Below are 27,995 nucleotides of genomic sequence, written 5' to 3'. Positions count from 1 at the left end.
TGAGTTCATTTGATCCACGTACTTATAAAATATCATAACTTTAACTTTAACAAACGTCATTTTATGTTTTTTAACATTTTTATAATAAATCGAGAATGACTAAATCGATTTGGCTTAATTTGGTTTTGAAACATTTATTTTTTTACGTCTTAAGAAGGTCTAATAGGTAAGAAAATAGGATGAAATTGTAAGGAAAATAGTAGAAGCAACGGTTTTATTTTCCCGTACAAACAGTTACATTAAACCCTTGTACAAAATGTTTTATACGTCTCTACAACCTCTACAGTGGTAGTTCATTTGAACATAAAGTGACGTTTAACAAACTTCACGTCTATTTACTTTTTTCATTTCTTATGAAATATCGAGAAAATATCATGAAATTTTAAGGAAAATAGTAAAAGCAGTTTTATTTCCCATACAAAGAGTTATATTCTACTGATTTATACCATATACCATCAGGTATCAACTTTTATTAGTTGTGTCTGAAGTATTTAAAAAAATGTATTTTTTACTCGAGAGTAAAATATTTTTATTTTTGGCAGAATTATTTATGTTTAGAATTAAAAATAATTTTAAAATGTTTAAGTTTATTTGCAATTAAAAACATTTTTCAACATTTTCTCTCCAAAAAAAGTTAAAAATTTAAGTTTGTGCATTAATTTAATACATTTTAATATTTATAAATTTAATAATATAATTTTATGACAACTTATTTTAAAGTCGTTGAGTTGGGCCAAATGTAGGCAACACACAGTTGCTCTGAGGGACGTAAAGGAACTAATCACTTTATAGCCCCCCATAAAATTATTAGACCCTTCAAGATATAGTAAACTGATCACCGGCATCCTTAGAAGATAGGTAAACTCATCACCGCGGATAGGTTAACTCATCACCAGCATTTTTGCCCCAAGGCGCTGGGTTCTTATGCGAAAGACTGCCTGTTACCTCGTTTATGTGGTAATTTATTAAATTCAGAAATTATTTTAAGCAAACTGCTTTAAATTAGATATTAATATCAGGTTTCTTACGGTGTGACCTATTAGAAGTATCTGCCAATCAACGGTTTAAAGATCTGCAAATTCAGTTGCATAGGTTTTCGATTGTGAACTTTTTAATGAAAATATTTATGAGCATGTGCTGTTTCCGTTTATATCGGAAATAGTCCTTAACTTATTAACTAATTAGAAATCCATTTATTATAACAGAATGAATCAAAATGCTCAAGTACAGTTTCCCATCTTTTATAAACGGTCAAAGCCTACTTGATTAAACATTATCTTGTGAAAACAGCAAAAAAATTAAAAAATTAAAATGTCTTCAAACCTTGAAACATGAAACCGAATTTAATATTGTTCGCCAATATGAAAATGAATATATAAAAAATTAGTAGTTTTTTATTGATATTGGGATGAGAATGATAAAAACAGTTGGAAAACTGGGAATTAAAGGATTCACATGGATTCGTGGTGAAATGTATATCACTAGACTGGGATACCCAATCAGTTAGAGGGAAAAGAGACTCATTACTCATGTAGTTCTCTGCCATATAATCGGCCATTTTTATAAATGAAAGCAGGTTAGGCATATCCGCATGAAATCGTTGACAAAACATCGCCGACCCTTTCTGGGTCCAAAAATGGCAAGCTTAATAAGTGGTGCAGCCACTTGCCGTTGGAATCTCCTCTCTTGTAAGTGGGTACCAAACCAAGTTTTTGGATTTTGCGAAACCAACTTTGAGTCAATAGACATAGCAACCCAAGAATAACATAGAATAAACACCTAATTCGCTTTGCAGATGGCCGAACGGCAATTACGGCCTTGTGAATCGAAATTTCAGAATCAGACACAAGTCTTAATAGACTTAAAACAACACAACTTCTTCGGAGAAATCAATTAATCAAGTAAAGACCGTGCCGAAGGTTTCTATGCGTTTGTCGGGAGGAACGCAGAATATAAGAGACACGTAATGCCCATTTAATAAGTTATTCATGGTAAATAATTGCCAGAAAAATTTTGGACCAAATTTAAATGTACCATCTATGTAATATGCCTCAGCTTTCGCTAGTAACGTAAATTCTCAAGAATGCCAAAATGATAATATTTTTTTTTGCGAATTGTTATGCAACACAAAACTTTTTTCGCGTCTTTAGATTCATCTGTCGGATTGCTTGATCGCTTCCCCATTGTCTTCGGTACAGTTGGCATAAAAGGCAAACGATCGTTGCTCATACTCCTCCTAATATAAGAGATGTCCGTTTGTTTCAGGTGTTCTTTGAAAGAAGAAGTTGGAATCTTTTGGTGACTAATTTTTGATGGTCTCTCCGATAAGTCCTCTTGAGTTTTATCTTAGAGAAGTTGCTGATAACTTGACGGCTTAGTTTTCAAAGGTCGCTTAAATGATTGTGTTCCAAGTGGCAGTGCAGAATATTTTTCGCAACTAAAATTATTTTTATTTTCAGACAACTGGACTTCCATAAAATAAAGCCTTCTTTAATTTCTTCTAAACTTCTTTAATTTTTAAATTTTCTTTGCATATTTTTACGTTTCATGTGAAAAATTACTTTATTAATTAAAAAAAATGATCCATTTATGGTTAAGTCAAAAAATATTTGGATCTTCAGCTGGTATTGCAAAACTTATTATAAGAGTGCAATTGCAATTCTACACAGAAATTAGTTATTTATACTAAATGGTTTTCCAATCCTGGCACTTTCAACTTTCCTGAAAAATATCTAGCAAGAGAAATGCAGAAATAAACTTTTAAATATGCAGGGTGTTTCACTCTACCACCGTTCACGAAATATGAAAATTGTGTCAAGTAAGAAAAATAGCGACGTTCTCTAGAATTAAGTTCACTAAAAATTATTTTCGGGTATACAAGATGTTGCATGTGGCATGATTTAGGTTGTTTTTAATAGACCACCATCTTCAATATTACACCGATTTGCACTTATTATTACTACCGTACTTTTCTCAAATGGATAATGCAAAAGTAACATACATGATTTAAATATACTTACTTTGGTTTGCATCTAACAGTTTTGTAAATATTCATTTTCTTATTATTATTGCAATTAAAGTCCAGGAAATTTAACAACCAAAAACTTAATTAATTAAATAGTGTCTGATGTAAAATTGTCATAATAAAAAAAACAAAAATCTTTTGCGTCACATCCATAGGTAAAAAGTCAACGTAATATCTGGCATACTTTTTGATATATTCAATGTTTTGGAATATCTACCTAAAATATAAACCTGTAACAATGTGACTTTAACAATTTAATCTACTCATCAGTTGTATGAAATTTAGCCTCATACCCTTTCGTCCCACAAATCCACAAAAGGCAATTCGATTTGGGAGTCTTTAGCAATTGAAATTTGAAATTATTCATAACTATTATTTTTCTTCCGCGTTGACCCATAACGTAATCAATGAGCAGTTCACTATCCAAGGTTAAAGGAACAAGGGCAAATGAAGAGAAATTTTTCTTTTCGCATAGTTTTAGGTAGCTATCAATAGAATTTTGTGGAATTCCCAAGTAAAAACCAATGCGAATTGCATTTGGATTTAATACATCTATTTTAGATTTAATCTGTCATATTACCAAATCCTAGCGGTTTGCAAGGGGTTTATGATCTATACCTATCACGGGGTGCAAGTAGGCCAGTGATGAGTTTACGAATCGGGGTCTATTTTAAAATTTCTACTTTTCTGGCGATGATGAGTTTGTACTATGTACGAGGGTATTTACGCTAATTGGTGATGAGTATACGTGTACCCGTTCTGAGTAATACTAATCATTTCACTTAATATTTCCTTAATTATTCTAAAAGAATTTCATTATTTATTGAAAATCAAGCAACACTGTTTTGTGATTTTATTATTTGTTTATTTGACCTACATTATATGGTGTACATAAATAATGTTGATTGGTGATATGATATCTTTTAAATCCTAATATGATAAGCCGTAAATGATCCAACAGAATTTTTAAATTCACTGGATATACCAGGGATGCCACCACACAATTTTCAGTTAAAAATTGGTTCACCAATTATTCTGCTACGTAATTTGAACTCACCAAGAATATGCAACGGCACACGTTTGGTCATTAAAAGTATCACCAGAAATATTATTGAAGCAACCATTTTGACTGGATGATTTTATGTAATCTAATGAACTATCTTACAATAAAGTCGTTCCAAGAATGCAACTCAGCAATATTGGCAATATGATTTTTAAGTTGGCTACTTTAAAATGTATAATATATGTCTGAATTGTCAATATGAACGAATCAGATAAAATTAAATCATTAGAAGAATTTTTCACCAAATTACAAAAAACAAAATGTTTAATTTATTAATGTTTTATATTTTGAAAACAATTTCCGAAGAGGAAATTGAAACGTCAATAAACTTATTTTAAACTTAAATTGTGGCTTATTCTCAAGAGAAATGGTAATTTAAATAAATTTACTATTAAATAATGTTTATTTATATTTTATTATAATTTATTGTTTGAATTTGACAGGTCTATCAAAAGTAAACAACGTAGGCACAGAATAATAAACAATCAGAATGCCCACTCTGCTTGAAAAACTAAGTACACGCATCTCGTTCGCGCAGATAGAATCAGCCATGTTTTAGTCGGAACCAGTGCTGTTCAGTGACATTTTATCTTGTGTGCATAGAAAAATTAGCCAGGTTTAATTTATTTACGGCAACTATAGACATAATATGCACTATTTTATTCGTATTTTTAGTTGAAGAATAGATTAAATTATTTCAAATGTACTAAATTATTAATCTCTAAAAATTTAAATTAGTTCTGTTATAGCTTGACACAAATTTCTCAATTCGAGTCTGTTTCCGTTTAAAATATGGCGATCGCGTGCTGACAAACTTCAAAGGCGGCATCTGAGAGTGGACATTCTGGTTGTTACTTATTCTGTGACGTAGTTATGTTTTGTTAATACGTCAACAGATGGTTATAGGAGCAAACATAATAATTCACTGAATTATTTGAAAATAATATAATTTATTTAAAATATAAATAATAAAAAAATAATAAATTTACTTTACTGTATTGCCTAATGTAAAATTTTTTTTGTTTAATTTTTTGTTATTTTTTTCAGGATTGTTTAATAAAATAAAAATGGAAATTAAAGTTTTCCGAAATATTTTCTCAGCAAAGTCAATATCACGTTGGATATAAGTTGTTTAAATTTTCTTATTAACTTTGTTCACAATTTATTTGAATATCTCTGTACATAAGATACATTAAAGACAAAGAAAAATACGATAACCATCAGCCTCATTTTCTCTTTATAGCTTCCGTTAGTTGTGACCTGTATTTCTGCTCTCCACAAAACGTGTTGTGGTAGCGAGTACCATTATTTCTTTTGTAATATTTTATTTCTGTTTGCTAGTGTGACTAGAAACATGAAATATTGTGAAGGTCTAAATACTCGCCGTTACATGATGTACAAATTCTAGCCACAAATATGCAACTTGCTATACTTTGTATAATGCAGAGACGGTGCTGCCACATATCATAGTGTTATAGTTTAAAATTAATTTTTTTATGCGTAAAGAAGAATTTTAGTGCATGCCATTTTGTGTTCAAAAATGTTTTATATATTCTCACAGTGTTTTAATTAGTTTGCTTTGTTCCCTATTATTGCAGCGCTTAATATTGTAGTAACCCTATTCTACCTTATTCTAAATGATTTGAATTCTTGGAGATTCATACACGTTCGTTAACCACTTTACAAATTAAAATCATTGTACATAAACGAATTTCATTTAATTTTAAAACATCGTATATATTTTCCGTAAACTGACAGACATATGTGACTTATTTAAAAAAGTGATTTATTAGTATTAAAACAAAAGGTTTTTTTTAATTTAGATCATTTATTTTTGTGTGGTATGTCTATACGTTATCAAAAAGAGATGATCTATGTGAAAAAAAAGCATATAAATTGTAATAATTTATATACGTCAGCCATACATTTGCTAGCTAATTATACTTTTGTTTGTGGCCTTTTATTTTGGGGTGTATTTGTTTATCAAGTTACTATCTGTACAGATATCAAACGCATAAATATACTATAATCAAATATAAAGGCACTAAAGGTACATAAGATACAAGCAATTACACGAAGGAGCAACAAGCGGTGGCAAAGTAAGATATGACACCTTAAAAGAGCGTCACGCACGTTATCATTGCGTTATGTGAGTTAATCTTATCCCCAAGACACCGCATAATAGTCATCCTATCAAGCAGACAGACATCAATATATAGAAGAAAACTTCCTTTTTTATTAAACAAATTCACAAAATTTATTTATTAAAATTTTTTTGTTAGTTAAATTAGGCTAGAATTACATTGCTTATTGATCTTAAAGACTAGATTGTAATAAAAGGAACATTATATTGAGAAGAGGAAAAATGTAACAAACTCTGCAGGTAATCTGCACAAGGAATTTTTTAAACTTAATTGTATTCGTTGGGAATGTTATCTTTGGAAGATTAGACAAGAGCTCAAAGTTTGAGATGAGGAGTAAAGATTTTTTTTACTCTCTTTGATTTCAGAATTTTATTTTATTTTATATATATATATATATATATATATATATATATATACAGTGGTGTAACCAAATACATGAAAATAAAAGTTTAAGTGGTTACGTAAATATTTTTTAACCATTTACTATCTACATCAAACAAGCACTTAAACACAATATTATAAAATGCAAATACAGCAAAAATTTTGATTAATAAAAAAAATGTAGTTCGGAAAATTTTTTATTCAATATTACAAAAATTAGGCTATTTACATCAAGACGATATTGTATGCCACAATTTGCCACAAATTCTCGATGGGATTGAGGTCCGGGGATTGCGCTGACCAGTCCGTCCTATTAATTTCATTACTCTCCTTCCAAGCTTTAACCAATTTTGCTTTATGGCAAGGAGCATTATCATCCTGAAAAATAAATTTTTCTTCGTCAAACAAGTCTTTTCCACTACGCAGCATCTTATTCTGTAGTACCTCAATGTATTTGGTAGCATTCATCATCCCAGAGACAACGTATATGCGACCAACTTCTCAAGGGACATGCAACCCCATATCATAACGGAGGTTGGATGTTTAATTGTGGGAAGAATACATATTGGAGAAAATTCTTCACCAGAAAATCTTCTAAAATAGGCATTTCCAGAATGATTATTAATATTGAAAGTGGATTCATCACTAAACAGTACATTCTGCCACTGCTCTGCTGTCCAGATTCGATGTTCCTTGGTCCATTTCAAACGGTGCAATCTTTGCTTTTCTGAAAGCAGTGGTTTGTTCCGTGCCTTATATCCTCTAAGTCCAAAACCAAGCAGTCTTTTTCTCACAGTGGAAGTGCACACGCTTACACCTGTAGATTCAGACCACAGCTTTGTCAATTGGGTGGAATTAAGGCTTCTGTCTGCCAGACTTGTTCTTGTCTTAACGCAGCGTCATCCCGAACAGAGGTTTTTTTGGGTCGGCCACTACGCGGTCTGTCGTCGATTTTTCCTTGTTCAGCATACTTCTTAATGACTCTAATTACTGTAGATTGATTACAGTTTACTGCGGATGCTATTTCGCGACTAGATTTGTCGTTTTTATGGTGAAAAATAATTTCAAAACGCTTTTCGTCCGATAATTTAGTTTGTTTGGTCTGGGATGACATTTTGACCTTTTTATCAAAAATCAAAGAGCGAATAAATGTGTTAGGGTAACTACAGTGTTCATACAGTCAAAATATGTGGCAAATTTGTCATTAAGATTCAATTTAATAGTACCTACTTTAACGACTTAATAATCACCTCATAATTTTCTCGGATTATGGGAAATCCTTTCAATTAGATTATTTTAATCTTTTCTGTAGAATTTTGAGCTAGTAATTAAAAAGATATTAGTAAGTATATAACGATAAGACTACCAAAGAGAATTGAAGTACTATTGTAAAAATAATACCTTAATCAACCATGTGAGCTTATCGTCTATAACTTGCCTAGCTCAGTATCTCAAGGGTGAGTTCGTCTTGTCTTAAACTAGGGATTGAACCTGAGTTCTCAGTTGATAGCAAATAAGACAAATTTTAACCAAACATATTTATTTAAAAGAATAAAAAAACAATAATTAACCCTGCCAATTAACAGTTAATAAGTGCTACTTATTGCTTCGATGGGCTGCTTGTGTGTTCTAGCTGTTAGGTCCTCCAATTAGAAGTTGTGACTTCTGGAGAGCTGCAGTGACATGTGGCTGTATGTCCTGACTAAGTTGTAGTCCACTATAGTTATAGTAAAATCCAATATGGCCAATAAACAAATTCCCCCAATAAAAAACCCAATTAAGTTGTTGATATGCCAATAAACTAAAATATAAGAAACAACTTGCATTAGAAACACATCAAAAAGAAAGGTTTAACTTCCTTGCCATCTTACAAAATTATACTTAAACAAATAGCGTATGGCCAGGATAAAATGAAATAAGATTGTTACTACTTAGTTAAATTCTGTTAAAGAGTCCTAATGCATATACCAGAAAAAAATGTGCTTTCGAAAGAAAGTAAGGTTAGAAATATTGGAAATGCGGTCAGAATTATGGAATAATTATCACAATGAAAGTACTTACCCCAAAAGAATTTGTAGACCATAAAAATGAGTCTTATAATAATTTTTGCCTTCTTTTATAAATTTTAAAAATAGGCAAAAAATAATCCCACTACCTTAGAAAAGTTGTTTTGACAGAAAGTGGGAGACTAAATAAAGTTAGCACAGATGTCATACATGGTACAATGAATACATTGTACCATGGATGTCATAGGATGTTGCTATAGATATCATGAAACTAGCTTGTCTGTCAACACGGAACAGAATAGTCTGCCGGACAAAAAGAGAGAGGGCGAATATTTATTCTACGGGACAGAAAGAGAAAGAAAATAAAGACAGAGGAAGAAGAGAAAAAGAGAAAAACAGAGGGCGTCAACTAATTTTAAAATAAAAAATAGTAAAAATTAAACTGAAGATAAAGAAATTAATAAATTAATAAAGAAGTTAAAATAAAATAATTATTTAAATATAAATTAATAGAGATGTGACGTTTATAACGTTACAAGTATACCGATAATGCTAATTACAAGCAAAAACTTAAAATGAATTAGCTAAAATATACAAAAAACTTGTGTTAAACCTCAAAAACTATAAGGCGCTTAGATGATGCAGGGCTTTTTAACACCACTCTATATATATATATATATATATATATATATATATATATATATATATATATATATATGTGTGTGTGTGTGTGTGTGTGTGTGTGTGTGTGTGTGTAGATACTTACAATTCCTCTCCTCCAAACTCCAAAAGAAAAGTTTTAGTATGGTCAATGCCAATGCGGATGATTTATATTAATAAGGACAACCAGAAATAGTAAGAACGATTAGTTTTTTCTTTTACTAGTGAACCCGGATACGCGTGTATACCCGTTTAGATGAGTTTGAAAAAAACCAAAGCTCTGGGTTCAAATTACGAACGTGTCGTTAATAGGTGTTTGATAAATAAAGATAGTGTCTCCTTACTATTGTAAGAAGCTTGCTAAGGTACCTGTAATTTGTTTGTAGAATTGATTTTGAAAGATAAAAATACGTGTTGGATATACAATGCCTAAGTGTTTTGTATATATTAATATACATTATCATCATTGTCTTTGCCTTTATTATCAGATTTTCTTTAGCATTTTTCTACCAGAAACTTGCTAATTAACAATTCTTTATATTGGGTGACTATCATTCCGACGTTGAACATACCATAGCCTTCTAACATATACTCTGTAATTGTAGCATCAGTTGTCCCACTCCTACATTTGTCATATTTTTAATTTTATTATTTCTTGGCATTTCGCTCATCCATCTAATAATAATAGTAACTTAACAAATATTAAATATTTTAATAAAAATTTTCATTTTTTAATTATTGTCCATAATAACTTATAATAATAACTTACTACATTTAATTAAATGAAATATTGTGTTTATTTTCAAAATCAGAACATCGGTTAAAATAATAATATTTAATTTTGGTAATAAAGTAAATAAAGTCCACATATTTATTAAACGCAGATTAAATGAGTAAAAATTCATACAACAAGTAACAAACTTATAACATGACGTTGCAGAATTGTTGGATCCGGGTGATAAATGGTTTGACCCTTTCTCCAAATTTTACCCTATACACAGATTTGCTACTAAAGCGAAAGACTGACTACCATTAGCAAACCGTATTTTGGTTTATCTTCATTAATACACCATCCAGATTTACCACAGGATATATTTTGTTGTTTCTCGCTCCTCCTTTCGAAAGAATTCGGCAATGTCGCTAAAGTATCGATAAAGCTTGAAATTAAGATATTTAGTATTACGAAATATAATTTTCGTCGGCCTATGGAAAAAATATAACTTTTAATATAGATTAATTCTGTATTAGCTTTCTGGTATAATAGCAACAGACAGTTTTATCTGAAAGTAATAATTATCTTTGACGAATCAAAAATTTATATAAAAGATATTGCAAAATTAATTTTTTTTTATTTAATATTTAAATTTTATGTTGATGTTTTGCCGAGCTACATATATACAAAATACTTTTTGTGGATCTTTGATATGTTCATTTAACAGACATATTTTTCTGTTGAGGCAAATAGTAGAAAAAAATCAATGGAGTTAGTGTCAACAACTTGCGTTGTTGTTACTTTTATTTGTTTAAAACGTTTAACTATATTTTATAAACCTCAAATATATTGGCCTATAAATAAATAAAGAAAAAAGTTATTGCATCGACACCCAAGAACTAACTGAAAATTAAAAATCCGAGATTCTGGTAATCATACATTTCGGGGTAAAGTAGATAGTTTAAATAATTAGAGAATATATTCTGCTTCAAAATGTTTTTAGTCTCCGTTGTTAAAAATTATTGTTAAAAAGTAATTTTAAATCAAGCTTAATATATTCGACATTATGTGCAATCTTCTGGCATTGCATCAAAAAGTATTACTCAAGAGTATTTGGCTGCAGATCAGTACACCCCAAGTGAATAGGTAATCGGATAAGCAGATAAGTATCATAACATGTGTCTGTCGAGTGTTTTAGGGCGTTTCCTCTGACACTGATAACGATGAATTAGAGGAAAACCCTTCATCGAGAGCATCAACACTTATTTAACAATTGCTCTGTATTACTGATTGAATTTGACGTTTATAACGTGGGGTTAAAATTTTATGGGTAAAATAGTCCGCGTAGAATATAAAATGCAGTACTAGATTAAGTAATATATATATATATATATATATATATATATATATATATATATACGTATATATATATATATACGTATATATATATATATATATATATATATATATATATATATATATATATATATATTGTTGTACTTTTGAATGTCCATAAGCAATAAAAAACCGATATACAAATTTTATTACTTAAATAAAAATTAAAATTATTGATATTTCATAAAGACACGGGCATATAAATTTTCAAACATCCTGTATAAGACAAAATATGTATTTTAAGTTGTTCGAAGAATTGTTCATTAGGCCTCAGAGACAAGACTTTCAAATATTATCGATAAGAAATTTAAATAAGTCGGTTATTGTGGAATGGATTTACCCGGAATAAAAGTGTATATAGAAAGTGTTTAAACAATAGACCAGGATTTGCGGTGGTTTTTTCTCCCCGAAAGATTCTATCGGTAAAAGTTTATTAACAAAAGACATTGAATTGAGAAACAGGTATCGTTTGTAGCTATTAGTAAGAAATATTTGTAAAGCAGATAGATTTAGTTAGAATAATTAAAGAATGTTGTTTTCTGGAATTACCCGAATGACGTTTTATAGAGAGAGTTGGTTGGTAACTATATATGTCACAGAGGTGGATGATTTTTATTGGTCAATTTTTGAATGCAAGGAGGTGGTGGTTTTGGCTATGAGATAGGAGAGAGGAAAAAAGTTGGTTAGTCAGTTTTCGTCGTCCAAGAAGGAAGGAGCTTTGTGATTTGTGTTTGTTTGAAGTCCCGAAGACGTAATTTACCGGGTGTGTTTATTTGCTGTGTAAAAGCTGACCAGTGTGAGGAACGGGGTACAGAGAGATAGAAAAACCAAAGGGTATAAAAATATTAATATCAGACGAAGCCGGAAACATTTGGAGTTATAAACAGGCGCGGAGATTGGCTCAAAAGGAGGCTGCATACACTAACACGAGTTGTTGGGTTGCAGATACAAGGACAGATAGGAGAAAGGATTTTTTTTGTGGCGTGGCCATAGAATTGCAATGGCAGAGAAAGAAAGGTCAGTCAATTTTCATTAGATCAGGAGTGTGGTTTTTATTTATTAATTAAATAAATTGAATAAATAATAGAGACAGTTAATTTTGCGATCATTTAAAAAAAAAAGAATTATAAAAAGAGCTTAGTTATAACACATATTAAAAATTAATGTAAAATAACATTTGGGTCCATGATAGAAAACAACTTCTCATATATTTAAAGTTAGTATATTGCAAATATTACAGGATTGATTGTTATATAAAATTTCATTAAAATAAAGGACATCTCACATATAGTTCAGTTGAAATTCTATGTATTTTATTCAGGTCATATTACCTATCCCAATTAGGATGCCAATTGGAAAATATTTTGAATCCACGATCAAAGGTAAATAGTACAAGTTAAATAGCCTGAGATTGTAATTAATTAATGCTGATTTATTGTGATTAATTGGAGATTAGATCATTTAATAAATATAGACAGGAATTTTTCTAAATAAGCAATATAATACAATTTAAATAGCATAACAATATATATACGTATATATATATATATATATATATATATATATATATATATATATATATATATATATATATATATATATTTATAAAATATTAAAATTGGTTAATCATAACAAAAATGGGTCAGAAATAATTAAATTAAATAGGTAGAGAAATAGCGAAGTGTCACTCACAAAAACTAGGACACTATGGAAATGGATCTTTTTTTAGATCAGAGTACCGGAAGAAAAGAGAAAATACTGAGAAGCAATTTCTCTAGTAACAGGAACAATAACGAAGCTCAACAAGGTCCAAAGTAGATAAAGCGAGTGACTTTAACGCAGCGGAAGAAAGAAACAAGAACTTGATCAAAATGGCTCGACAGTAGATTTTAAAGCACATCCATCATTCTGGCTTTACAACCCTGCGTAGGTCCTTACCTCCTCAATAATTTTTTTTTAATCGTCCCTATCCATCGCCTTCCTCGCCAAGCACGTATTCCCATATTTCTCTAAGTGCGTCATTCTGTTTCATTCGCATTACATACCCTATCCACCTCCGACGTCATATCTTAATATGTGTTATGTTTTAAAGCGCATCCAGAAGGCAAATGACTGGCAAATTAATGCATCCTATAGACATGTGGTAAGAACCATAAGAGTAGGAATACTAAGCTTAAACTATCCAGTGACTTGTCCTTCAACCGAACCCTTGATGGACATAAAAAAAATGATTCTGGACAAAATAATGGAGATAAATTTGACACACGTAAAGCCTAAATTTAGCAACCTGCAGTTCAGCGTTTAATAGGGTTTAACTTCAATTCAGCAAAAGCAGCCACAGAAGAATATCTGACTCAGACTCACAGCAGATGGTAACATTCACCATACCGAGTGTGACTTTTGTGTGACTTTTCTTCCTGATACTCGAAACAACCTAACACCGAGAAAAGTTCTTGAGATAATGTCAAAGATAACCCTCCTTTAGAATGAGTTAAAATCCTCATCAGCTGGTGCAACAAAAAAAACAGATAGTTTATTAGTGCAAGGGGCAGTAAAAACACGAACAAATGAGGTGAGCTCCTATTAGAATATTTTTTTTTTGTAAAAAAGGCAATATTAACAAAGGTAACAAACCCACATTTATCACTGATACTAGAAAAGAGGTACTGGATGTCACACTAACTAGATGCTTTACTAGAAATATAATTCAGAAGTGGCATATCTCTAATGATAAACCAACGTCGGATCACAGAATTATTCGCTTTGAGGTTAAGCCAGAGTATAAGTAAGTCCAGTCCTGTCGTATACCGAAACAGACTGGTATTCATGTAAAAACAAATTTAGATCAGATCTTAAAGGCATTCATTTTATACAGTTTAAACCGCAAAGAAACTCGAAACAGCCTCAAACTGGTTGAATCTTCCCTAACAGTCAGACTGTTAAGAAGAAGCCCGTCCTATCAAAAATACAGTCGTTTTTAGAGATGAGCCTTGGTGGAACAAGGAATTAGAAAAGCTAAAGGTTAGTGAACGCAGAGCTATCAACAGTTTAAGTAATTGGGAGGACTACAAAAAGACTACAACAATATATAACACCAAGTTACGATGGTCTAAAAGATAAACATAAGGTCAGTTCTGTGAAAGGATCACTAATTTAGACACCGCGGTGCGCCTTTAAACAGTTATTTCAAGAGACCACTCTAATTGAACTGCGTAAAAATCCAAACAGCGAGTTTACTTAAACCAAAGGAGAAGTCATAAGCTCTCTTTTAAATTTTTAATTTTCTTGCAAAACATTTAATAAAGATGAAGCAAAGACTGTGTTTAATAAATCTACATACAGATTATCAATAACAAAAAAAAGGACTAGCTAGAAAAAGCGTCATAAAAAATAGAATTTAGTGGTCTATAAATAGTTTTAAGATCTTAGCTTTTTTTAAACTTTAAGTCTTCTGAAAAGACGAGTATCTTTCCAACTCTGCTACAGCTGGAAATGGATATTCTACTACCTCATTTCACATTTTACATTTTCATATTTATATCTAAGAGTGGTAAACGCCCTGTAAAGGACCCAAAGTCATATAGAGGTACTAAACTAACCTCCTTTTTAAAGAGTATGGAAAAAAATTTCAAGCAGAACTGCTAGCAATCGAGTTTTGTGATCAAAAGTTTCTGAAGAAACACCTCAAATCAATCAAAATATTCATTATCTCAGACAGTTAAGTTCCACTGAAGGCTCTGACGTTTGCAACTAATAAGTTGATAACAGCTTGAAACTGCAAACAATCCTTTACGCTACTGGCAGGGCACAAAAACGTAATTTTGCTGTGGGTGCCACGGCAAGACTACTATAGAAGGAGCAAGAGGGAAATTCTGCGATATACCAAAACTCCGCATAATGGAAGATATCCAAAAATGAAATTGGGAAAATATTTCAAGCCAAAGGCAAGTAAAAATTCTACTACAACTTTCTTCTCGCTATGTAAAAATACTCTTGAGGCTTCTGCAGACCGAACACACGGGTTTACTACTGGACATTACTCATACAGAGATCTCTGTATGAGTAATAGGTATTAAATATCTCTTCTAAACAAATAATAGGTCCTCTTTTTAGGTAACAACTAACACTTACGAAATATAGACTAATAAAATTTTAAACACCCTTCTATAGACATGTTGACTATTGACATGCGTATTGTGATCTACGCGTTTATGTTTCTACACATCAGATTTTTTCTTTTTGCCAAAAACACTTTTTTCATAGCATGGTTTATGGCCGATCCATGACTCATGTAAATAATATTTGGCAGCATAAAAGTATTACCAATTTCAAGTAATTTTGATTTTAGAGCCAGGTTTAAACTTTTTGTATATAAAATAGAATATTTACGATATCTTAAATTTAAATATGTCACTTGCTATATTATAACAACAAAAACGTGAACATATCGATGCAGGAGCAATTTTACTCTGTTAATCATAAAAAAAAGATAATCATCTGGACTACTTCCAAACAGATAAATTCTTGGTATTATTTTTGAATATTATTATTTGTTTAAGTGGGTATAAAAATGTGTTAACCCTGTGATTCATACCTATTTAGAAACTATGAAATAGTTAGAATGTTCTTTGTAAATAAAATTTAGAATTTTTAGAAGTAATTAAGACAATAGAAACGACAGGTGCAAGAGCTAATCTTTTTAAAAAGTAATCATTTCATACACTCAGTTGAAACAGTAACATAACATATTAAGAAACGACAAAAACCTGTTAATAACGGTTTCTATTCCTGTTATCCCAATGATACTTTTTAGATAAGAATTGTCAATAAATAATAATAACTTTTTTTTTAAATCTCAGATTGAGTCTTCTTTTAGACAGTACGACATTTTGTCGTATTTGTGTACGGCAACGATATTGTGTATAGCGGTTAACTCACTGATTAAATGGAAGCTTTTTGACTACACGATTTAAATTGAAGTCGTACATGACTGTCGTAGTATCACTGCGACGACACGATGTCGGGATCGTGAATGAATGCAGTGTTACAAGCAAGTCAATTCTAGTGTTCACACTTGTCGTGCATTATTAAGATAACAAGAATCTTATCAATCCTGTTGAACAGCGACAAATGTTATAGGATAAAACTTTAGAATAGTATAAGAACCGAAATAAGACATTAAAAAGTTGGACCCTGTACCTGCATAATTCATCAAAGCATGCAACAGACATTCGATAATAATTTAAAAATTTTATGTTGTCTTCTAGCAGATCCTGAAATAATGTGACAAATTCACCCACTAAATACCTTTATTAAGAAGCAGCCGAGTCCAATATTTTCCTATTTTCCGAGATCTTCGGCGACAATACCATATGTCAACACTATTAAACGCTTTCTTTTTTTTTTTCATCTATCATACCAAACAATAGTTTACAGCACGACTGCGGCAGAAGTTGAATGGTGTGTGAATGCAACCAAATTTTTTGTCACGACACGATCACTATCCATCTGTAAGAAACCCATCTTCTTCTTCTTCCAATGTTCATCTTGGCAGGGAGGGATAAGGATATCTTTATTATTTAAGGAGTGAACATTTTGTACCCGTTTAGGATCGGTTGATCTTCTTCAGGCTTGATTTGTATGTATTTTTGTGCGGCAGTACAAAGGCAAAACAGTCCTAGAATCCACTGGGGTTTAGCGTAACTTCTGTGGAAGCATCTTGGAGGTTGTTGAGATGGAGTCGCTATTTGAATCAGAGGCGAAAGGCTTGTCTGGATTTAGATGTTCTTTCCAGAGTGAACGTGTGTTTATTTTTTGGGCTAGATGCAACAGAGTTGGGTCTCTAGTGACCATTGTTCCTGTGTTATTTCCGGGCATATACTCGTCCACGCAACTAGTGTATTGCACTGTAATTTTGTGGACGGGCGTTCTCAGAAATAGAGGCGACTCGGCTTTCGAGAGTCAACTTGCCGCATTTTGCCCAGTGTGAATGTGTGTATGTGATTTAACCCAACAGTGACGGATGTTACCACTTCGATGTTACTGGCTCCGTTAATCACTTAGATTTTCCCCGTCCGACCACAGATCCCGTGTGAAGTAACGGAGGCTGCAGTCGGACGGGGGTCCCGGTGATGAGAAGGTTTCGGTAGCAGAAAGAGGACCCCTTTCACTGTTGGGTTAGAGTGGGTGTGATTTGTGTGAGTATGTTTAAGTGTTGAATGTGTGCGTCTCAGTCGGCAAAGGCCATAAACCGTGTTCTCTAGTAACCATTGTTCCTGCAAGCCGTTTTTACAATTGCGACCGACCCCTGAACTAGCGTATTGCACTAAAATTCTGTTCGGTCGCACTTGTTAACGGCCAGGCCTCGTCAGATTTCGATAGATGGTTTCAGCAATTGCCGGCTCAGGTGAGAAAATAGTTGCAGCTATTTTCTCAGGGACGGACAGGTATCGTTTAGTAGTGAGATTGGGAAACTGCAAAAAACCAATCTCCCCTGTCCGGGGTTGGGAGAAGGATTGGGAGTTTAGAGGTATGTGCGGTAGGCTATTGGAGTAGCCTCGAGGATGTCAGCGTAATCTCCCGGAAGTTCGTCAATGCATGACTGCATTAGGATAGACGGGATGTGAAGTTTTTTATTTTTGGGCTTCCGGTATTTTACGTGACCGCGGAAAGAGCAAGAACTTTTTGGGGTGTTTTGGGTGTTGGATGGGGGGCCGTTGATTGTTCTGAATGTGAAATTTTTGTTAAGAGTATTAATTCTCTCAAATATTGGAGTGACGTTCGCTGTTTGATGGATTTCACGGGATGGGAAGTGCCAAAGTTTTCTGCAAGCACTACGCAAAATTTTGCGCTCCGTAGCGATCAGCTTTTCCTGTTGATAATCTTTTAGAATGCAATATAAGTTGGACTTATACTCTATAACGGGTCGAATGAATGTTTTATAAGTGTGGATGGGAGTTTTTGTATTTGTTTTTCCGAATGTTCCTGTAAGTGGTACTAGGAGTCTGGCTTGGTTCCTGACCCTATCTAAACTTGCCTTAAGATCAGGTTCCCAGCTGAGTGTCCTAGTGAATAGGACGCCCAGATAGGAAGCTGTTGGGCTAGTAGCGAGCCTTTGTCCCATCAAGTACAGGCGGAATTGATCGTCACCTTTTTTAATGACACCGGTCGATGATGTTGGACTGCGAAACATAATTGTTTGTATTTTGGCAGCGTTTAAGGTAACTCTTCACGTATTACACCATTCTTTGACGCCGTTTAGTAGAGTTTGTGCTCTTCTAAATGTTCTCTAGGGAAAATAGCCGTCCGCTGTGGTAAGGAGCGCAGTAAAAAAGAAACCCATCGTATCACACACTATTTATAAACCCGCTTTAACTGCTACGAGTAGTTCACGATACACGTATAACAATATCTATAAAGTTTACAATCTGGTATACAACTTTTTTCTACATAGAATAAAAAATTAACAATTGGGTATATAAATTAACAATTCTTTTGTACAAATGAATATTGTTTCCATTTTATAAAATCAGTTTAAAAATAACCGAATACAAGTAATTAAGTTGAAATTATGAACTCATGAAATTCAATAGAAATAAAGAAGCTTTTCTCAAACCCGAACTTAATATTACTTTTAGACAAATTTCTGTAAAAATAATTTAAGATGTAAAGCCTTAGCAGCGTTAGCCTAGGAGCCTATGAATTAGGTCAATACCGTCTGCTTACAAAACACTGGCCGTAATAGAGACTAATAAAAGATTTCCTCTTGCCAATGTAACTTATTTCTTAAATCTGTATAGGTATTAAGCATTCACGTGAAATGTACAAGTATTCGATTATTGTATTCAAAGGTATTATTGTAAACCAAGTATTTTTCGTTACCAATCATGTTTGACATAATTGAAGTTAAGACTATAATTATATTTAAATTCGGCTGTCCAGTAATGCTTCACTGTGCTCTATTCATCTATTTGGTTTAATATTCGTCGGAAACTCATCTATTTTCTGACGTCCGCGATGTGAACCACAAATGATTTAGGTCACGTGACTGTCACGTGTGCACATAATTCAAACTCTTCCCTTCTAAAATATTTTCATCGTAAGTTTGACACTTGTGGATGGAAAAGGGTAACATTCAATGAGTGTTTTTATTTTAGTTTTTTTCAGACTATTTGAGTTTTAGGCTATTGCTTTGTGAGATAAACTCTATTGTCTAAAGTTCATTATTAGAATAACTTACAAGAGTTTTAAGTGCGAAAATGGGTTATTAGTCATAATTTCGAGAAGAAAAATAAAAGGATCTTGCTACTTCATTTTTTAATGAAGACGTTTTAAGTATGAATCCAAAAACATAATCAGTTCATTAATAAACAGATAAAAGAGCTTACATCCATAGAGAACATTGTAAAGAATAACTTACAAAGATCTGCAGCTCTAAAAAGATGGAAATAAAGCATAAGTATAACTCATGAACCAAAAAATTAAACGTTCAGGTTTTTTTAAGGAAAAAACAGGAATAAGTCGGTTTTTGTATAAAAGAGAACAGAAGTATATAAAATGAAAAGAAAAAAAGAACAGAATATTTTTTAACATACAGGCCATTCTTTGACAGAATTTCAAAAAACACTGATAGTGTGATTTAATAAACATTAAATCTAAAAGTTTTATATTTTACTTTAACTTTACAGTGAAATCACCAAGATAACTCTTTAATGGTCTACCAACGAAAAAAGGAACAAAAATATCGTTGAGTTAGATGTGTAACTATTTAATCATGATCAAGAGTGACATTAAGTTTAACTCAACACACAAGGCGGTAATTTCGAAAATGAATAGACCGGGATGCTACTAGTAGTAGTTTAAGTTGACATAATCAATGAAGCAATGCAAGGCTTCATACAACTTAACATACATTATTTCATAAAATTTGATATCAACACAACAATATCAGAAAATAAGTCAACGTAATTAACCTATGCTTTACGACCAACCAAATCAAGGACTAATGTAAAATTTATATACCTACGTATATATTTATTATTTACTAGCGGACCAACTCGACATCGAGTTTTTAAATGAAATTTTTATTTTGCGAGAAAAATATACAATATATACAATGACCGGAAGTAAAAATATTTTTATTAATAACTCAAAAACTATAAATGATAATTTCGTGAACTTACATTTTTAAACTCTACGCTGAATTCTCTATTGATTTGACTAATAAAAACGAAACCGGAAGTCGACCTCAAAACCGGAATGCAATTTTTAGTTCATCAAATGTCGACATGGATATCATTTAGCAGTTAATTTTGCATGCTGATCACGAATCCGGTGTCAGATTTGTTCTATCTTGACGTTTTATGCGCGTTTCGGGTTACTTCCGGTGTCGGATTGCAACCGGAAGTACATATTTAGATTCGTCTCGACGAGACCTTTCGATCCATATATACATTGTGGGGTCTAAAACTTAAAGTAAATTTTAACTTCCGGTCATCTCAAAACCGGAAGTGAACTTTTTTACCAAAAGTATATCTTGACAATCTTATACGTAATACTAATAATATTCCGAAAAAATATTTTAATTATCTAATATGGTTTTTGAGTAAAGTGGTGGACAAGAAAAGGGCTTAGCGTTTTAGTATATAAGATTATTTAGTATTTAAGTATTTATTATTAAATTATGTATTTATTTATTTTTTTATTAAATTTATTTTAAAGCTTGTTCTGAAGCTATTTTCTTCGCGTTTTAATGCAATTACTACTTTTGTTAAAAATGAGTCACAATTTAAGTTTGTTGACGTTTTAACTTTTTCACGTTTTAAAATACATTTCAAAATGATTCAATTTATTCACTTTATTGACGTTGCAATTTCCAAAGTGGAAATTGAATCTAAATTTATTGTAAATTGAAATTGTGGCTTATTTCCAAGAAAAATAGTAACTGTATTATTTTATAGAATTTGTAATACTATTAGTATATATTTTTAAAATTGTTAAGCTAAAAGAAACAACCAGTTAGTTGAATCAAAAGTTCAGTTAGTTTTGGATGTTAAGATTAACAAATTTCCAAAACTGTCTTTAGCGTAATTCTTTAAGGAATTTTAACCTCTTCAAATATATATATATATATATATATATATATATATATATATATATATATATATATATATATATATATTGGATTTGAAATTTCCGCGGGAGCTATATGTGGTTTCAGTTATTTTCAACTTCAATTCATATATACATATATATATATATATATATATATATATATATATATATATATATACATATATATTGTTATGGTAAGGAAAAATGAATTTACAAATGAAATACAATTTCTAAATTGATGAACTTACCTATAACTTTGTTTATCTCAGAACTTACTTCCGTGATTCAGTATCAATTATGTTGCATTTGCAAGTCATGTCATTATGAGGACATAAAGAAATAAAAAATACACAAAACAATACCATATGTACCTTTTATCAATTTATTATACCGTAGAAAATCAAATATATCAGCTGTATGAAATTAGATTTACATAAAAGAACAAGATTATACCATATAATTATCAATATAAATAAAAGTAGATCATATGATCCTAAGGTTCTCTCCGGTCCTATAAATTTATAAAAAAAACTGTCTCTACTCAATCAAATATCCCAAACAAAAATTAGCTCCTAATCTCTAGACTTAACTTTTTTTAATAAAACAAAACTAAACTTTAAATTGTTTCTCTTTGTGCTGCTTCTCCAACCCTCCTGATCTCGTTTACTCTCGATACCAAACATATGCGGCCTCACCTCAAATAATTCTGCTTACACTCAGGTTTTATGCTACCACAAACTTTCTTTCGCGATTCACTACTTTATCTCTCAACTTGAAAACACCTATTTTCTTATCACCGAAACTACCTTTTGTCTTGTAGTTCTATTTTAGACTTCAGTCTTTTTTTATTTTCTCAAAAAACCAAACTTACTTCCCTTTTTCCCTAAATTCTAACTTAATTGAATGAAAATTTAAATTATTTGATACTGTTTAAACGAATATTTTTTCAAACATGTTAACTGGTATAATAGTAAACTTTATTTTTATCTGCAAGATGAGTATTGATTATCTGCCAACATTCCCCTTCCTCCTACCCATAAATCTTACAACGTCCTTTAAAACTCTAACCCGAACGAAACAATTATATTTGGCAACCTTTGAGAGTTATGCTCAACTAGTCTATAGGTCAACAAGCTGATGCTTTGAATGCTATTCAAAAGTATTTATGGGACAATGGGTGAATCATTGACTTCTGCCTATGCACACACAATACCGCTCACACTATATTATTTGAAGATGCGATTATCTGACAAAAGATCTAGAGGCAGGTGGTATATTTTTCACACAAACTACAGAATACTAAATTTGTGTTGAGTTGTCTTGTATTTTGTGTAACGGAAGCTAAAAGTCTGAATAGAATAAAGTAGTTTTTACTTTTTTCGTATGGAATAGAATTTTTTAATAAGAAAATTACCGCATAGTTGTGTATATTAGCTAAAAGAAATATCGTTTTAATAAACGATAATTTAAAAACTTAAAATCAAACAGAACTCTGCTGTTCACTATACAGAATCACTATACAAAAAATTTAACTTAATACGACGTTAACTATATGTTATTATGGTAAGAGAATAAGTCACAATTTTACTTTATAATAATTTTATTTTAAAGTTTTAATTAGCCCTTCGGAATAGTAGTTAAACAGTATAAACATGAAATATAATTGTATAATGTAATGTTTATAAAATACAGTGCTTATTGAAAATGACAAATTGCCGAAACGTTTAAGCAACTGTTAAGTAGTTTTATTTACAACAGACCGACAAACCCAGGAAATAAAAATGTTTCTGTTATATATATATATATATATATATATATATATATATATATATATAAATATATATATATATATATATATATATATATATATATACATATATAAATGCACTATGGCAGATATTTAAGATACGACCCTGATCCACTCCTATTTTAAGATACCTGCCAGATGTCATCTGTCAATGTCAGATACCAGATACCAATTTTTTAATCCATGTTAAACTTTTTAAAACAGAGTTTAGATACTTTTATTTAATAAAGGATTTTTATTTGCATTTAAAAAATATTTAAACAATTAATTTGTATCTATCTACTGCCATCTTTTATAATGCCGCAACAAATTTTAGTTTTTAGACATTTCTTTTCTACCTAGTTAGTAAGATCTAAAACAAAATCACGTCTTAAAACTCATGTTGAAATGTTTGTGATCACCTCAAACCAAACACATTATTACAACTTTGACAGCACTTCAAACCAATAAAGAAAACAATGAAAAAACTAACAATATCCTTTAGCTACGACCGTATATTCGCCAAACCCTATACATAACTCAAAGTAGTATATCAAAGGTTATGATTTTCACTTCCATATACACAACGGTTTACAGAGGCGGTCCAAACAATGGCAAAGGAAAATTATCTTGTAAGATCTATTTAAAGTTTTATACGTTACGCAGTTATTTACAATATGTATATCTATGACTATCCAATATTCATAGTGGACATAATAGTTAATTTAGTAAAAGATTATTATTTTAATAAACTTTGAGTACAAAGAGAAATGAATTTTGCGTTACTTGTTTTATATTGTAGCATGGAGAAACAGCATATTTTTTAATAAATTGTTTTCTTAAATAAAACTTTAATACTTAAAGGAGTTCAGCACAACATTTCCTGTTAATCTTCCTCTAAAATCCCCTTAGCACTGCCTCTGTCATATTTACGTCGGCCCCAGAGCCAGCGATATTGCACGCTGTTATGTAATTTTGATTTATTGAAATATTTCAATTGTTTATATCTGATTTCAGGCCATGGAGGCGTTAACCAACTGGGTGGAGTCTTCGTAAACGGTAGGCCTTTGCCGGACGTAGTGAGGCAAAGGATAGTCGAATTAGCTCACAACGGAGTACGGCCCTGTGATATTTCCAGACAGTTAAGGGTGTCCCATGGATGTGTATCCAAAATTCTTTCAAGGTAAGTTAGTTTTAAAATGACTTTACTAGTTATAATTTTGTTTATATTCAATTAAATAATATTTTTTCACAAGTAGCTTATACTATTATTCTTTTGTCTTAATACAAATATTGTGAATTTCAGACTAAATTGTTATACAATTTATTTTCGTTATTAATTTTTCGTCTGATATCCAAGTCTGCTGATTTTTCCATGCATACTAAATTATTGTAGTGTTGGTTCTACTGATCGTCATGTTTTTTCTTGTTATTGGTTATACATAATATATTTCTGCTTATTTCCACTCTTTTTATCAATTCAATAACACACTTTCTTTAAGTTTAGACTTACATAAGTTATGTGCTTTTTAGTTTTTTTCTTATCAAGGAGTTATTCCTCTCATGATATGTACCTTCCATTGTTTTAAATCTTAAATACACGGTTTTCGTTTTAATTTTTTCAGATGATCATTGTAGTATTACTAGCTCTATACTTATATGTGAACGATCTTATAATCGGATATGTGAATGTCAACTAGTCGTACTATCAGTAATTAGTAAATTCGTTAATACAATTTTGCATTTTATATTAATTTTTTTGTGTTGTTCTTTATTACACTTAGGCCTTCTATTAGCTATTTTAAATATTTACTACTTGTAATAATTACCATGTTTTCTTTCTTTATTTTTAATTTTTCTGTTTAATAGCATTCTTTATTTTATAAATTGTTCCAACATGTTGTAAAATATAAAAAAAAAATGTGAAAACATTGAATTATCTGTCTGTCTGTCAGTCCGTATGTTTGTCCTTAAACACAACTCCTGCGGTATTATCTAATAAAACAGATAGAATAACAAATGAGGTGTCAATGATGGCACTAAAGGTGAGGAATTTGACCTCAAACTTTTGGTTTTAGTGTTGTAACCTGAAGTACTGTTTTAAAGTTGGCGAAATAGTACAAACGATATTTATAATATTCGACACACTTTAGCGAAACGCGTATAAATGTATACTTTCGCAATTATATCACCGGAAGTTAGGCAAAATTGACTTCTTCTTCTTGTGATGTCTTCTTACGAAGATTGGCAATCACTTTTTTGAACGCTTCTCTATGTTTTGCAACGTAAAATTTCTGTTCAACATTGAAGTTAATCTAATCTCTTATATTCCTTAGCCAAGATTTCTTCTTTTTCGCGAAGCCTTTCGTTCCCTCTACTCTTCCTTGCATGATTACAGGTAGCAGAGATTATGTATTGTTTCGACGTGTGTGGCCCCGATACGAGGTTATTCTTATTTTAATTATGTTTATAAACTTTCTGTCATATCCAATTCGTCTTAACACTTTTCCGTTTAAGACTTTTGCAGTTTAAGGAATTTTAATAATACGTCTATATAGCCATATTTCGAATGCCTCCAATTGTTTTACGGATTGCCTCCATTCTTCTACATCATATAGCAGTTGCGACCATAAATAACATTCAATGAACCTTAATCTGATATCCATACTCAACTTCTTATTTATAAACATTGATTTGTATTTTATAAACCCCTTTTAGAGCTATTTTAATTTTGACCTTTATCTGTTCTTCTTAATCTAACTGTGATCTTGAAACATTGATTTGTATTTTATAAACCCCTTTTAGAGCTATTTTAATTTTGACCTTTATCTGTTCTTCTTGATCTAACTGTGATCTTCCCTCTATATAGACCCTCTCTAATGGTTTACCCTCTCTAATGGTTTACCCTCTAATGTCTATGTATGTTGTCATACATAAAAAAAAAATTTCAACAGAGGTTTTGGTTATATCTATAACCAAAACCTAGATATTTGGTTTTATCTATATTCATTTTTAGTACCATCTTTTTGCTTTTTTATTAATGATTTCTACAATAATTTGTAATTCGTCTATATTTGATATGATTGCGGTATCGTCTGCAAATCTTATGTCATTAGTGTTGCTTCCTCCAATCCTTACACCTTCAGTTCTTTTCATTAGTGCCTTGGTTGCATGTAATATTGGTCTGGATTACAAATTAAATAATTGTGACCATAGCACACATCAGGTCTACCCGTGTTCGATTGTAGTATAGATTTTTGATTAAATTATTATCATTGGGATCTAGGTATATGTGTTTCAATGCATGTATAAGTTTACCATGTTAAACTAAGTCAAACGGTTTATGGAAATCTATATAACATATGGATACGTTTTTATTATATTTCTTGCATTTTTGTAATTTTGTCGTCATTGTGCACATTGCCTCTCTTTTACCATTTACCATTTTACCTTTAAATCCAAGCTGTGTGTTGTCTAATTATTGTTTTTCACATTTTTTTTATATATACGCTTTTGAATAACTTGGAATTATTTTTCTTGGGCAAGGATAAAAAGCTAGATTTTAAGCATTCATCAGGAATTTGACCGTCGTGATATATTTTATTAAATTATTTAGTTATACACATTATACCCCTTTTTGTGTGTTTAATTGCTTTTAATTGTTTTACCTCTGATATTAGAATTTGTATATTTTTATTAGTTGTAATCTTTCATTTATTTCTTCCCTATTATCTGCCCATTTTAGTCTTTTCTATTTAAAAATGTCTTAAAATTAATGGAATCGTATATCAATCGACGAAAAGTTACACAAAGAGTTCAAATATCGACCACCCGTTCTGCTTTCGGTCAAGCTGGGTGAAAAGCTAGAACTTACGAAGTTCAATTGCTGATTTTAGATTCTAGATTATAAACAAAGAGCCCATTTTAAAGCGAAAACCTTTCAAACTGCGGCCTGATGTTTTGTTTATGGGCCACCTCTCCTTTTGTGGCTTTCGTGTGGTCCGCCTTTCAAGCCTCGTTGGGGTAGAGGGCTTCAACAGCTCAAGCTTGCTCTGTTGATGCTTCTCGGTTTATTACGATTTTTTAACTACTTTTTATTATTAATAGTGGTTCCTATTCACCTTCGATAGTCTGGTTTACAACAGGAAATTCTCCCATAGTTCCGGATGAGATAGGTTCCACGTTGTTATTTATTCTTGGTCCATACCTCAACTGACTTATTTATATCAATAACCATTGTAAATTAAGCAAGAAAAGATTTTTGTTGCCAAATTATTTTGAAAAATCGTATTTTATTAAAAATTATGATTGTTTGAAACTGATTTTATACGCTAATGAAAGTAAATTTAAAACTATAACATCGTAGATTTTCTTTATTGTGTTAATATATTTTTGTCCTTAAAGTTTTTCTATTAAGGCAGTTAGAAAACCCTGCATCGTTACAAAGAAATACTGGAAACCGGAGTGAAATAGTTCAGCCATTGTGAGTGTTATAGGACGCGGTAGCTTAATGCAGTTGTCATGTAATTTTTTGACGACACGTGTCACTACACTCTGTTTTGCTATACAATTTTCAAAGAATTAATATAATGAAATTATGGATTTTAATTTATTAAAATGTCTTTCAACCACTGGTAAATGTTTGTGGCTCCCTCAAACAACAAAATAAGTTAATCTGGATAATGTATATTGCCGGAGTTGTTTGGGAAA

At 31.2% G+C, this 27,995-nt stretch overlaps 1 protein-coding gene across 10 annotated transcripts in view; it reads left to right on the top strand.

Moving 5' to 3' along the window:
• The window catches only part of LOC140443476 (uncharacterized), a 447,648-nt gene that overhangs the window by 287,618 nt on the left and 132,035 nt on the right, over positions 1–27,995 (top strand). For all 10 annotated transcript variants that reach the window (XM_072534774.1, XM_072534768.1, XM_072534773.1 and 7 more), the window contains one exon: positions 24,303–24,468. In XM_072534774.1, coding sequence (XP_072390875.1) covers positions 24,303–24,468 — 166 coding nt within the window. The remainder of the gene's footprint in view (positions 1–24,302; positions 24,469–27,995) is intronic.

The sequence above is a fragment of the Diabrotica undecimpunctata genome, chromosome 6, assembly GCF_040954645.1.
Source record: "Diabrotica undecimpunctata isolate CICGRU chromosome 6, icDiaUnde3, whole genome shotgun sequence".
NCBI classification, from domain to species: domain Eukaryota; kingdom Metazoa; phylum Arthropoda; class Insecta; order Coleoptera; family Chrysomelidae; genus Diabrotica; species Diabrotica undecimpunctata.
Note: the sequence above shows the minus strand (reverse complement) of the source record. Positions and strands in the feature narration are given on the sequence as shown.